The 14,938-nt window shown below is 34.3% G+C and overlaps 1 protein-coding gene across 8 annotated transcripts in view; it reads right to left on the reverse strand.

Annotated features, from left to right (window-relative positions):
* Window positions 1-14,938, reverse strand: part of TUT4 (terminal uridylyl transferase 4) — a 119,076-nt gene that overhangs the window by 73,744 nt on the left and 30,394 nt on the right. For all 8 annotated transcript variants that reach the window (XM_079141988.1, XM_079141986.1, XM_079141987.1 and 5 more), the window contains exons 3-4: window positions 7,334-7,497; window positions 2,471-2,587 (exon numbers count right to left, since the gene is read on the reverse strand). In XM_079141988.1, the coding sequence (XP_078998114.1) occupies window positions 2,471-2,587; window positions 7,334-7,497 (281 nt within the window). The remainder of the gene's footprint in view (window positions 1-2,470; window positions 2,588-7,333; window positions 7,498-14,938) is intronic.

The raw sequence follows: 14,938 nt of genomic DNA on the forward strand, positions 1-14,938 counted from the left end.
AAATGTACACACAAAATGTAGTGTTAAAGATACCATGGAATATTATTCAACTTAAAAGAGGAAGGAAATTCCTCTACAATGTGCTTGACTTGAAGACATTACGCTAAGTGAAATAAGGACAAAATTTCACTTATGTACCCACCTACAACAGACAAATAAATAGGGACACAAAGTGAAACAGTGTTACCAGGGGCTGTGAGAGGGGAACAGAGTTATTGTTTAATGAGGATAGAGTTTCAGTATGGGATGATGAAAAAGTTCTGGAGGTACATAGTGAAGATGATTGTAAACAATGCTAATGTACTTAATGTCACTGTACTGTACTCTTAAAAATGGTTAAAATGGTAAATTTTATATTATATATATTTTACCAAAATAAAAAAAAGTTAAGGCTTCAATGGCACCAATAAGAAAATACACCATCTTCTTAATATGAAATATAAAGTAATTTGGTCTCAGCCTTTCTAGGCCCTCTTCTAACCATTCCCCCTTCACTAGCCCACAACCTTTATGGCAGACAGTCACACTATTACCAATCTTCAAATATTATATGTGGTATTGGGTCTCAATGCCCTTACTCATTTGATCCCTATGCTCCCTTCCTTGTACCCATCTGATGAAATAATCGTCTTTCTAGGAGTAGCTTAAATGTCAGTCAGTCAAGCTTTAATACACTTCCTTTCTAACATCATAAAATGTTCCCTTTAAATCATGATTAATACCATCACATCAACTCTAACTTCTATCCCTCTTTATTTATGCACTACTCAATTCCTTCCCTGTATTTTAAACATTGCCCAGCTACCCATGGTGGCACACACCTGTAATCTCAGTGTCTCAGGAAGCTGAGGCAGGATTTCAAATTCAATGCCAGCCTTAGTAACTAAGTGAGACCCTAAGCAATTTAGTGAGACCCTGTGTCAAAGTAAAATAAAAAAGGGACTGGAGATGTAGCTCAGTAGTAAAGCATCCTTGGGTTCAATCTCTAGTACCAGTAAACAAACACTGCCCTATTGTTTGTTTATTTAGCACTACTGGGGACTGAACTCAGAAGCACTCTATCACTGAGCTACACCCTAAGCTACAACCCTGTCCTTTTTATTTTGAGACAAAGTCTCCTAGTTGCCCATGTTAGACTCAAATTTATAATTCTCCTGCCTAAGTCTCCTGAGCAACTGGATTATAGGTATGCACCATTGCACCCATCTGGCTCATTCTTCTTCTTCTTCTTTTTTTTTTTTAAAGAAAAATGTAATGATCAGCTACCGTGTGCTCAACACTAACATAAGCAATTCGGATACAAAAATAAACAAAAAACTAAATCTGCCCAATTTTACTATTAGATATGTCAGTCTATAATGGCAGACAATCAGAATATAGCATATTAGGTTTTCTGGTCAAGGTATGTAAGAGCTGCTATGAGAACAGAGGGAAGGAGTACCTAACTCAGACTTGCTAGGAGGGTCAGGTAAGAGAATACTTCTCAGAGAAGATTCCTGAACTGAGACTTAGAAATAAGAGGTTATACAGTATTAGTGTTATAACTTTAGAAAGAAAAATAACTAATAATATCTAGTATATTTTAAAAAATCACTCTACTCATACCTGTATCTATGAGATATTTTAATAAAAATAACTAAAAAATTACAAATTGCCAAAGTCAAAAGTTTATAAAGGTTTGCATGGTCTGCTCTTCTCCAGTTTCATGTCAGACTATTTTCCCAGTAGTTCTTTGCTCCCATCTTATTAGATTCTTTCAATTTCTCATGTGCCACGTCTGTTACTCTCTAGACATTTATTCCTACTATTTTATGTAAAATGCTCCCCACTACCTTTTTGCATTTTAAACTACTATTTTAAGGTTCAACTGAAATGTCACTTTCTCAGAGATACCTTCCCTATTCTAAATCAAGTAAAATATCTTTGTACATTTCCTTAGCAGCATCCTTTAATAAGACTCATTATGCTTACACCCTTAATCACCAGTTCTTAGTAACAGTAAGGAAAGGAACTGTAACTATCTTGTTCAATACCTAGACCTAGCACTCAATAAATATCAACTGGAGGGACAAATTGTACTTGACAGATTTAAACTTAGGAATCAACATTCAACATTTTTCAGGATGAACAAACTGGTTTCGAGAAGGTTCCCCTCCTGACCACTTAAAGACAGCAATCATGGCTCTCAAGGATATCATTTCAGTTATTAATGTAAGACTATAATAATACCTCATTTTTAGGTTCATCAATTAAAAAATACTTGATCTAGTTTTACCATTCAAAATAAATATAGGTTTTTGTTGTTATTGTTATTGTCAATGGACTTTAATTATTTTATTTATTTATTTATTTATTTATTTATTTATATGTGGTGCTGAGAATTAAACCCAGAGACTCATACATGCTAGGCAAGCACTCTACCACTGAGCTACAACCCCAGCCCCAAATACAGTTTATTGAAAGAACTTACCAAAATATTTTTCTTATGTCGTTTCTCTTTTATATGTTTATGAGCTCCTTGTATGTTTTCAATGTGAATCAAGCAAAGTTTGCACAGGTATCGGCAATTGGTATATTCTGGTGATCGCTGAAGAGACAAGTTAAAAAATGCATTTTTTCCAAAAAACAAAGAAGTAAATTATTGACTATATAAGTGAATATCACAATTCCGTGACAGACAGACATAAGCAATGAAGGAATAGTTTTTAATAAGTAAATCAGTACTGATTTATACGTCCAAGTACTTCTCAAAGTAGTCATCATACATTATATACTAATTTCAAACAACATCATAATAATGCTAAATATATTTACTACTCACCCAATATCATCTTTAGGACCTAATGTAAAATAAGAAAGGTAATCTTGCTACTTAATCTTATTCCAATGCTGTCCTCATTGTCCTGATTTCAAACTTAACATTTAGTCTTTTTATTTTTTATATTTTTATTTTTATTTTTTTTGGTACTGGGTAATGAACCCAAAGGTGATTACCACTGAGCTACATCCCAGCCTGCCTATCTATCTATCTATCTATCTATTTCTTTCTTTACTTATTTTGAGACAGGTCCTCACCAAGTTGCTTAGGGCCTTCCTAAGTGGCTGAGCTGGTCTTCAACTTGTAATACTCCTGCCTTAGCCTCCCAAGTTGGTGGAATTATTTGGTGTCATTCCACGCAGTTTAACTTTTAGTTTTTGTGATTACAAAAATAAAATAAAATCTACCATCATCACTGGGGGATTTCAGAAGAACAGATCACACATATGCAAGACAATTTCAAAAGATGAGTTCTAAAACAGTTCAATCAACCACAATATCACGGTAATAAATGGATGACCCCTTAAGGTAACAACGTTGAAGGAAATAACAATTCTGACAGAGTATCACTCACAGTGAGACAGGGAGGGAACAGGGGAAATAGGTTAGGTCAGGCAGCTCATACTGGTAATTCCTAAGCTGCTCTTGCTAAACCACAGATATCCTGCTAATATCTGATTAGACCAAGCAACATTCTACCTACTATAAGATGACTGTGCTCTCAGGTCAGTAAAATTGAGCAGGGTTCCCTGAAGAACCCCCAGTTCTAGGAAATCCTATGACTATTTATCCCCTCCTTTGCAAACTCATCCTCCTAGACAATATTAACAGGAAACCCACAACAAGTACAGTTCAGCCTTAGAGCATGTCTGCCCTCAGCCCTTGAATGTGATTTCCACTTTACAATGAACTTTCTTTCTGCCACTGAAATTATTTATTTATTTATTTATTTATTTAGTAAGTAAGTAAGTAAGTAACAGGGATTGAACCGAGGAACACTTAACCACTGAGTCACATCCCCAGCCCTTTTTTTGTTTTATTTTAAGACAGGGTCTTGCTAAGATGCTTAAGGCCTTGGTAAGTTGCTGAAACTTGCAATTCTTCTGTCTCAGCCTCCCAAGTCACTGGGAGTTGGGCCACCACGCCTGGCTTCTCTGATGCATCTCTAGTACATGTGCTGCTAAAGTGAGTACTAATTCATCTTCAAATTCTTTTCTGCAACGTGGTCAAGAACCCGGAGAGCTTGAGTAGATGACTCCCCCGTCTCTGGAGACATCCTCAAACCCCTGACAGTGACAACACTTTACTCATTATTTTGTATATGTATTCTCAAAGTAATAATAAAACAATAATTACTGATTTCCTGCTGAGTACAAGGCACTATGCTAAGTGTTTCATATACAATTCGTCCTTTTAACTCTCCTAATAACCCAATAAGATTGGTATTATTTTCATTCTTTGTTTTCATTATTGTAATTCCTTCATTATTTGTTTTCAGCTGTGAAAACAAAAAGCTCATAGGACTACAATATTCACAAGGACACAGCAATATACTAAGCAGGTGATACGGAATCTCAGTTTATGCAGGTCTAAATTTGATGGCAATACTCTACCCATAAAGATTGTTACAATAAAGAGCCTAGGGATGTAGCAGAGCACTTAACTAACAAGTTAGTTAGCACTTAACTGAGTTCTATCTCCAGCACCACAAAAAAAAAAAAAGATTGCAAAATAAAAAATTACAAAAATGCAATAAATAGATGCTAAATTTTAAAACACTGTTTCTAATGCCTTACACTGAAACTCCAACAATGTTCAGTTTTTATTTCAGATTGACCTTTAATATTCAATAGGCTGAAGCTCCTGACAGAAAGATTCTCTTACCACAGAATATGATTTTCTTTAAATGGGAAACCTGCCCCAAATTTAGCAAGAGAAAAAAACTATTTAATAAACTCAACATTGATAAAGTAACTATTAACCTTATAACAACACTATCAGTATTCTCCATTTAACCAACAGATGAACTAAATCTAAAGAGTTCAATCAACATTTTAAAAGGTTTGTCTTCTATATAAGAACAGAAGCAAGAAAAGCTTACTGAAGTCACCAGCATACTGTAATAATCCAGAAAAGAGATGGCAAGAATGATGAAGGTGTTGAATAGGAATTAAAATGTTAGGAGATATCTAGATTCTTTTAGTAAGTAAAGCATAGAATAATACTGAACAAGGAGTCAGAAGTCCCAGAATGATATCTTAACTGACTTTGAACAAATCTTTATCACTGCAGTCTGTTTCTATCTCCTTATTTAGTAAAAAATAATAAAATTACCCTGCATGGTAAAATAATTTAAATTTTTGGGGTTTTTTTTGTTTGTTTGTTTTTTGTTTTATGCATTGCTGGGGAGTGAACCCAGGGCCTTGTGCTTGAGGGGCAAGCACTCTACCAACAGAGCTATAATACCCAGCCCCAAATAATTCAATTTTACAAGCAGCTAATCTTTAGTTGGTGCTTACAAACTACCATGTCTTGTGCCAAGAATTAACTTGTGTTATCTTACTTAATCCTCATAATAGCTCCATGAGCTAAGTGTTATTTTTATCAACCTCTAATGAAAAAAAAAAAATGAGGTTTAAAAGACTACATAACATTATCCAATGTTATCCACCCAGAAAGTGGCAGAACTAGAACCAATGACTCCAAATTCCATGCACTTGATCACTATATATATTCCCTCTAATTATGAACAGACTGCTATGTGCAAGGCACTATTATAGACAAAATATCAAATAAGACAAAAATGCTCTCATCATCATAAAGTTTCTAGTTTCATGGAGAGATATAAGAAAACTGTTCAACTATCTCCCTTATTACAGTTACAATACTTTATTTTACCATAAACTAACACACTAACCTCTTTTCAACTTTCTGTATGCAAGCCAGAATACAGATTTCTGAACATGGAGATTCTAAATACTTATAAGTCAATACTTAGTACTCACAGGGAAAGTTGCCCTCTTAATCTAATGATTTGAACTTGTCTTCTTTGATATAGGGCAAAAATATATTTATTCTTAAATTAATCTATGGATACACTAAGAACCAAAGGACCTGATGAAATGAAATGAACTTAAGGATAACACTCATAATGAGTACATACAATTGGAAAAGAAAAAAATGCCAAAGACACTGACTCAAGTCAATCACTCTTTTGTCTATGATCCCTTTTTCAAATCATATGATACTGTTTGCTTACATGTCCTTCTCTAACTAGTGAACTCTTAAAAAAGCAGAACCATGTTTTTAAAAATGTCAGGCTTGCCCAGATTAAACTATTTATCACCAGCTGATGACAAATGAAAGGTACTCAATTTTATCTTGACAGTAGATATATCCAGAAAAAACTATTAATTCCAGGCTTAAAAAGTGGGAAGACTAAGTAAAGACAGAACTGCAAATTGCAAATAAGACTTTCTTCTAATTAGGATACTCTGACACTAGCTATATAACCTTATATTATAAGCCTCTGTTCCTTGATTTTCCTTTTTCTTTTCATGTGGTGATACTGTCCTAAGTTCTATTAGTAACCCAGGATTGCATTCTTCAATCTAGATATCATCTTATTTTTCTAAACTAAACAAAATCCTAACATTTCTTTCCTTCCTTTCTTGTTTTTCCAGAATAATGACCCATATTTATGATTCTCTCTTTTAATACCTACTAGTATTTTCAGTGTTGAAACTAGGAATTAGTTCTCAGAAACAAGACACTAATGACTAGGACAGTTCCTAGTTATTAGCAGCTACTCAGTAAACATAGGAGATAAAAAAGGATAAGACAGAAAAGCAAGGAAAAAAGGACAAAGTTTAGTAAATTTATAGTAGTATATTTTAGTTTGTTCCATCAATCCAAATAGACTTTCAACTTCTAATGGGAAGAAACTCAGCCATTTTCATCAATATATGTCCACTGTCTAGGACAGTTCCTAGCACATAACAATTGTACCTATTTAATGAAGGAATAAATCAGAGGTCTGCAAACTTATTCTACAAAGGGCCAAAGCAACATTTTGGTACATAACTTATGCTTTGGAAAATAGTGAACATTTTGTTTTAAAGGTCACATGGTTTCATTTAGCATCTACTCAATTCACCTTTATGAAAGCAACCATAGACAATATCTAAAAATTAAGCACAGCTCTGTTCCAATAACTTTTGTTTATAGAAAAGAGGGTCATAATCAAAAACACAGAAACAAAACAAGGAAGTAGGACACAGCTGGCCAACCTCTGTAAAGAATAAATGAAGTCAGGCTCATAAACATGAGTATCTGCTAAACATAGGGAAAGAAGGGAAAAAAGGAGGAGAGAAAGAAGGAAGGAAATAAAAAATGGAAGAAAAGATAAATGCTACCTCTGTCTTATCAATAAAAGAAAAATAAAGAGAGCTACACTTAGGAAAGGAAAGCTATGAAACATATATTTCCCTCCAAATAACTAAAACAACAGCATACTTTTTCAAGTCGAAAGATGTGATCTCTTTCTAAGCGTTCTTCTGCTTGTTTCAAGCCTAGCCTCTGCTCAGGTGTCAATGTAGATTCATCTATCACAGTGGCATTTTCTAAATAGTCCATCTCTGAAGAATTTTCTTTATTAGATTCATCACTCTTCACTTTACCTATAAAAGAAAGCAATCACTTAGTTATCTCAGCAATGGTAATTTTTTTTAAATTAATGAAAAACAAGATGTTCAATTTATACACATACAGAAAAATATATTTTTCCTTATATTTTCTTTGATTATACAAGTTGTTAAATGTACATAAAACAAGACATACACATAGTCTGGTGTAGCGCTATAAGTCTGTAATCCAACAATTCAGAAGGCTGCCTGAAGGAGATCAAGTTCAAGGCCAGCCTCAACAATTTAGCGAGACCCTCAGCAACTTAGTAAGACTGTATCTCAAAATAAAAAGCAAAAAGGGCTGGGGATGTAGCTCAGTGGTAAAGTGCCCTGGATTCAACTCCCAGTATCAAAAAAAAAAAAAAAAAAATTTACATATGCACATATATATGTATGTATTCATGTCTGCATGTGTGTGTGTATACATATACATATTATGTGAGATATACATGGTATCATAATTCACAAAGAGAAGTTAGAGAGGTAGCTCAGTGGGAGAGCACATGCCTAGCATGCATAACCCTGAGTTCAATCCCCAGTATAAAAAAAAAAAAAAAAAACTACTTCATGTATCAAAATCCTGATTTTTCTTCCAAGATATATATTTAATTGAGACTACACTACACAAAGTTAAAGTAACATAACCATGTTTAAAAGATCTCTGAAGTCAATGTGATAAAAAGCTATTCTGAGACCCAAAGATATAGTCACAGAACTAATGACACTAACAATTGAAAGAACATATATAGACAACAAACCCCTGTTTCCTAATTAGATTGTAAACTCTTGAAAGTATAGATTATCTGTTTTCATCTTTGCATTTCCAGCATCTACAAATATGAACCTAACATACAGTAGGTTCTACCAACGTGATGATTTTTTTTTAAGGTAAATTGAATAATGTTGTTTTCTTGTTTTTTGGGTTTTTTTTTTTTTTTTTTTTTGGTGTGTTGTTTTGTTTCCTGACACTGGGAATTGAACCCAGGGGTGCTTTAACACTGAGTTACATCCCCAGCCCTATTACTTTTTGAGACAGGGTCTACTACACTGTTTAGAGTCTCGATAAGTTACCTACTCTGGTCTTGAATTTGTGATCCTTCTGAATTGCTGAGATTACAGATATGCACAGGTGTGAACCACTGTGCCCAATGTGTCTGAAATACTTAAAAAGGTAGCTGGGCTCAGTGGCATAGACCTATAGTCCCAGTGATTCAGGAAGCTGAAGAAGGAGGATCACAAATTCAAGACCAGCCGGGGCAATTAAGTGAGACCTTGTCTCAAAATAAAATACAATAAGGGCTGGGGATGTGGCTCAGTGATAGAAAACTTGCCTTAAACACACAAGGCCCTGGGTTTGATTTCCAGTACTGCAGGAAAGAAAGAGAAAAGATAAAATACTTGAAAGGATTTCAGGGAGTTCAGAATAAAGTTTAAGCCCTGTAGTACATTATGTCTAATTCCTTATTCTCATGAAGGCAGTAAATAGAATAAATACAAAATTTCAAATTGTAGTAAATTCTATAAAAGAATAGTCAAGGAACTAAGCTGAAGAAAACTTTAGATATGGGGGAGTCAGAAAAGACTTCTCTGAAGAGCTATCGTTTAAGCCAAAACCTAAAGAAAGAGAGTTAATTTACCTACATCTCTAACCTCATGTCCTGACCGAACACTTTTCACTTCTTTCATACCAAATATACCATAGTGTTACTGGTGTTTCAATTCACAATACCTTTATCTATGCTATTCACTTCTCCATCAATGCCCTCCCAATTCAGTTAGTAATATTTACCTTCCCTTTATAAAATAACTTATAAAGTAGATTCTTTGATGCTAATAGTCAGGTCTTATTTAACTTTGTAAGTTCAAATTTTAATGCAATGTCTAGGCCAAAAATACACTTTAATAAAAGTAGGTTAAATGGCTGGGGTTGTGGCTAAGTGGTAGAGCAACATGTGTGAGGCACTGAGTTCAAGTCTTAGCACCACATAACATAAATGAATAAAATAAAAGATCCATCAACATCTAAAAAATACATTTAAATAAATAAACATATAAATTTAAAAATAAATAAAAGTTTCTTAAATAAAAATTTTGGCTGTATCTAAAAGCAATTCCAAAATGCAATGCTCAGCAATAATCAATAAAAAATTCTCCACTCTATCCTCAAAAGCCAACTCCACGTCACCTAGAGGAGCTGTGACAGTCAATTCTATTTTTTGATACCTCTAATTCTGTAAACAAAGAAGAAATGCTGTATTTCTGGAGATGGCACATTTCCTACCAAAGGGCACAGGAGTTTCTAGAATAAGAAAGCAAACTCTTAGATAAGTTATAAAAAGGGTTCAAACACCTCAGGCATTGCTAGGTTAGATAAGTATTTCTTAAATTATAGTGAGGGGAACACTGATACACTGTGAACAATTTGCAATTATGCCCCAATATTTGGGGGGAAATTAGTTTTTTAGCAATCAATTTCTTATGGAAACAAAAGAAAAGATGAAATCCTAATTTTATTTCCATATTTTATTGAAAAGAATAGCAGCAAGACAACATAATAATAATATAATATTCTCCTCTCTTTTCTATGTATAACTTGCCCTATGTGACAAGCAACTGACATCAGCAAATCCTATAACATTATCATTTCTGCCAGCATAAAAAATTAGAGAAAAACATATCTTTCTTTAAAATCAGAAAAAAAAGGGCTGGGATTGTTGCTCAGCAGCAGAGCGCTTGCCTAGCATGCACGACACACTGAGTTCGATTCTAAGTCCCATATATAAATAAAAAAATAAAGGTCCATTGATAACTAAAACAATTTTTTTTAAATCAGAAAAAAAAGGAAATTATTTAATTTTCTGGAACAACATATAAAATAAAATGGTGGGGCTGGGGTTGTAGTTCAGAGGTAGAATCCTTGTCTTGCATGCATGAGGCACTGAGTTCGATCCTCAGCACCACATAAATGAATAAAATAAAGGTACTGTAATCATCTACAACTAAAAACAACAACAACAACAACAACAAAAATGGTATCAGGCACAATGTCCCAAACTGTGTTCCACATAACATTAGTTCCTTGAGATGTTAATACCTTAATCAATCAACTACAGGTGTGTTCATAGCAATAGAAAAATCAGTAGTTGCCAGCAGGTAGAAGGAGGTAACTGTTTAATGAGTATAGAACACCTTTGGAGGGTGATGAAAACACTCAAGAACTAGTAAGTGATGGCTGTGTGACTTGGTGAGTATATGAAAAAACCACTGAATTGTATACCTTAAAAAGATGAATTTTATAGCATGTGAACTATACCTCAATAAAACTATTATATTTAAAAGATTAAGATTAAAATATGACCTAGTAATAAGGACTATGAGAAAAGTTAAACATGTGAAAAGAATATGGCTTATCAGAGGTGGAGTGAGGGTTATTAATGAGCAAAAGCCTCATTAAGAAAGCAGAAGTTTAGGGGCTGTGGTTGTGGGTCAGTGGTAGAGTGCTTGCCTAGCACACATGAAGAACTGGGTTCAATCCTCAGCACCACATAAAAATAAATAAATGAATGAATAAATAAATAAATAAGTGTATTGTGTTCATCTATAACTAAAAATACTTTAAAGAAAGAAAGCAGAAGTTCAGAGAGCTAGCCACACAGACATCTAGGGGATGAGTGTTCAAGGAAGGGAAAAAAGCAAATACAAAGCCTTTAGGTAGACACTGGCATTCACATTTCAGGAAATATAAGAAAACCATGCAACTATATAAGAAAGAAAGATTGAGAAGTAGATGAATAAGGGTAGAGAAGTAGGGAAGTATGAGCAATCATATAGGGCCTGCTACTCACTGCAAAAACTCTAGCTAAAGTACGGGGGAACCACTGAAATACTTTAAATAGTAGTAACACGATTTGACTCATTTTAACAGGATTCTTCTGGCTATGCTAAAAACACAAAGAAGGGTAATATGAGTGAAAATAAAGAGATTAGTTAGGGTATGCTGCTCACTGCATGATCCTGATCACAAACACCAGCATTTTGGAGCCTGCTAGAAACAGTTTCTCAGGTTCCACACCAGGCTCTGAATCAAATCTCTGGGAATGATGCCCAGGAATTTCTATTTTCATATGGTTCCCAGGGAATTCATATACATTATCAAAGTTCGAGAAGCCCAGATCAAGAACGCTCTCCCCTAAAATATTCAGCTAGCTCACTCACCTATTTCCCTCAGGTATTTGCTTTAATGTCATGTTTTCAGTGACAATTTAAATTGAAACATCACCAGCAGCATCAGTTCCTATCTTTTCATGATTTATTTTTCTCATAGGACTTATAAACATCTAACTCTATGTTTTTTCATTTATTCTGTTGATTGTCTGTCCCTTCCCACTAGAATACTGACTCCAAAAGGGCAATGTTATGTGTTTCATTCACCATTCAGTGCTATATTTCTAGGTACTAGATTAGTAATTGGCACATAGCAGACATCAAAAAAAAAAAGTGTTGAATGAATGAATGAATAGATGGAAGAAGGAAAAATGGTGGGAATATTGGATGAGAGTTAAAGTTAGTCCTAATAGAAAAGGTGATCAAATGTCTATATAACCCAATAAGTACAAAAAGATACTGATTTAAATGTACAGATTTTATTATTTTATCAAGGAATAATCTAATGAGAAATTATTAATTCAAATATTAACTTTTTCACATGGGAAAAAAAGCTAAACTATTTTTGTATAAACATGACTTCCATACTGAAGAGAATTCTTTAAAACATGAGAAGCACTTTTTTATGAAAAAATAAACTACACTATATACTCTGCTATACTGTAAATATTTTCTATTTTATTTCATTTCATTTCATTTCATTTCATTTCATTTTTACCAGGGATTGAACTCAGGGGTGCTTAACCATTAATCCATATTTCCAGCCCTTTTTATTTTGAGACAATGTCTCTTTAAATTGCTTAGAGTCTCACTAAATTGCTGATGCTAGTTTGATCCTCCTATCTCAGTCTCCCAAACCACTGGGATTACAGGCATGTGCCACCACCACATTCAGCTAAATCATTCTTATTAATTTGCTAAACCAATCTTCCCAATCCGACTTCTACTTGGTCTACTAGTTTCCTCAAATTAGCTTCCTTAAACTAGTTCAATCTGTTCTCCACATTAACACATAACAAAATTGCATTTAACTGGAATAAAATAATAATAATAAATGATACTCTCTGCCCTGAATGCTTACTATTATAATTTGGATCTTGACCCAAAAGGTTTATATGACAAAGACTTGGTTCCCAGTGTGGGAAATGGTAGAACTTCTAAGAGGGTGGACACAGTAAGAGGTCTCTGGGTCACTGGAGGTGTGTCCTCAAAGAATAGTGGGACCCCGGCTTCTCCTTTTTGTTCTTTTTTTTGGTTTTTCGTTTGTTTTGTAGTAGGGGGAATGAACCCAGGAACACTTTAATACTGAGCTCATTCTCAGTTCTTTTTATTTTGAGACAGGGTCTTGCTAAATTGCCACGGCTGACCTCAAACTTTGTCATCTTCCAGTCTCATCCTCCAGAGTAGCTGGGATCTTTTTATTGTCTTTCATGCCCCAGTCCTGAGGTAAACAGTTCTGCTCTGCCACATGCTCCCCATCATGATATACTGCCTCACCATAGGCCTAAAAGCAAAAGGGTCAGCCGATCAAAGATTAGAACCTCCAAAACCATGAGTCAAAATAAGCCTTTTATAAGTACACTGTCTCAGACTTTTGTTACAGTTACAGAAAGCTAACTAATATATCTACTATGTCCGGTACTACATAAAACATTCTACCAGACTCTTAAACCTAACCTTTACAACACAGGCAGCACCATCTCCACTTTCAAAAAATGAAGAAACAAAGATAGGTTTGAAAGAATAAGCAGCTTATCCAAGATTACAAAGTTATTAAGTGAAAAGATAGAATTCAAAAACCATGCATTTTGGGCTGGGGTTGTGGCTCAGTGGTGGAGCACGTGCCTAATATGTGTGAGGCACGGGGTTCAATTCTCAGCACCACATATAAATGAATGAATAAAACAAAGGTCCACTGACATCTAAAAATAAATATTAAAAAAAAAAAACATGCATTTCACTCCAGCCCATACAGTTGACATCTCACTATATCACCTCTTCTATTTTGCTTTTTCTTTTTTCCTTTTGACTGTACTTGGGATCAAACCCAGGTCCTTGAGCATGCTAAGGCAAGTGCTCTATCACCGAGTTAGCTATAGCTCTAGATCCTTAGTTACCTTTTTATAAGAATGATCTTTAAATCAGATTTTTCAATAACTCACATCACCAGACCCTTAATTAAGCAATCTTTTGTTCTTCTGCTTCCTGGGATTGGAACCCAGGGCCTTATGCATGCTAGGCGAGCATTCTACCACTAAGCCACATCCCCAGCCTTTATTTTTATTTTACTTTTTTTTTTTTTTTTTTTGAGATGGGGGAGGGTTTCACTATGTTGCCCAAGATAAGTCTTAAATTCATGGACCCAAATGAACCTCCCACAATACCTGGTTTAACTAAGTGATCTTAAGTATCATAAGTTTCCCAACTTCACATCACTAATGCACCAATCATGTTTAGATTTTTGCCATATCTAAATATTACCTGTTCTATTACTTGATATTGTCTCTATTGAGTTACTTTCTAAACTTGTCCTTCTCCTAAATCTTCTAATTATCAGACTGATTTTTTTTCTTATACACATGCAGTTCTATTTAATTTTTTAAAAGTCTGTCTATATACTATCACTTGTGTATTACCAGAAATAAAAAGTAGCTACTTCTGAACTCTCCAGTGTTTCTCCAACTATAGCAAATAATAGTTTCTCTTTATTTCTACATCAAGGTAAGGCTTTATTCTTTCAGTCATGGGATCAACAGAAAGAAAATTAGCAAATAAAATCAGAATTAAAATTAACTCAAAAGTCATGGACAGTATTTCTAAACAATTAATTAAAGACAGGATCCCAGAACAAAATTAATTTAATACTTCTCTAGCAAACTATAACAGTGTCCTAAGTAATTTCTGCTTCTAGACTTGTTCCCATCAAAGAATTTGCTGCACTGTAGCCAAAAGGATACTTTTAAATAGCAAATCTGATCATAACATTATCTTGCTTAAAACTTCAGTTGCTTCTCAAATCACTCATGAAAAAAGTTATGTCACAGCTCACAATGCTCTTCATTCTCCAAAAGATGACTTGTCAGCTGCATCTTTTGCCACTCCCCCTCAAATCCCTGTTCTACTTATACTGAGTCTCATTCATACTCACAGTCTCACCCCTATCATTTTCTCAGTCCAGTGTCAAGTCTCACAAATAAATTACTGTGTTTTCTCAACTCTTAGTTTTTGACGTTGTAAATCACTTTACTTATCTATATCACATCCCTGTCAG

Source organism: Sciurus vulgaris, assembly GCF_902686455.1.
Source record: "Sciurus vulgaris genome assembly, chromosome: 1".
Classification (NCBI taxonomy): domain Eukaryota; kingdom Metazoa; phylum Chordata; class Mammalia; order Rodentia; family Sciuridae; genus Sciurus; species Sciurus vulgaris.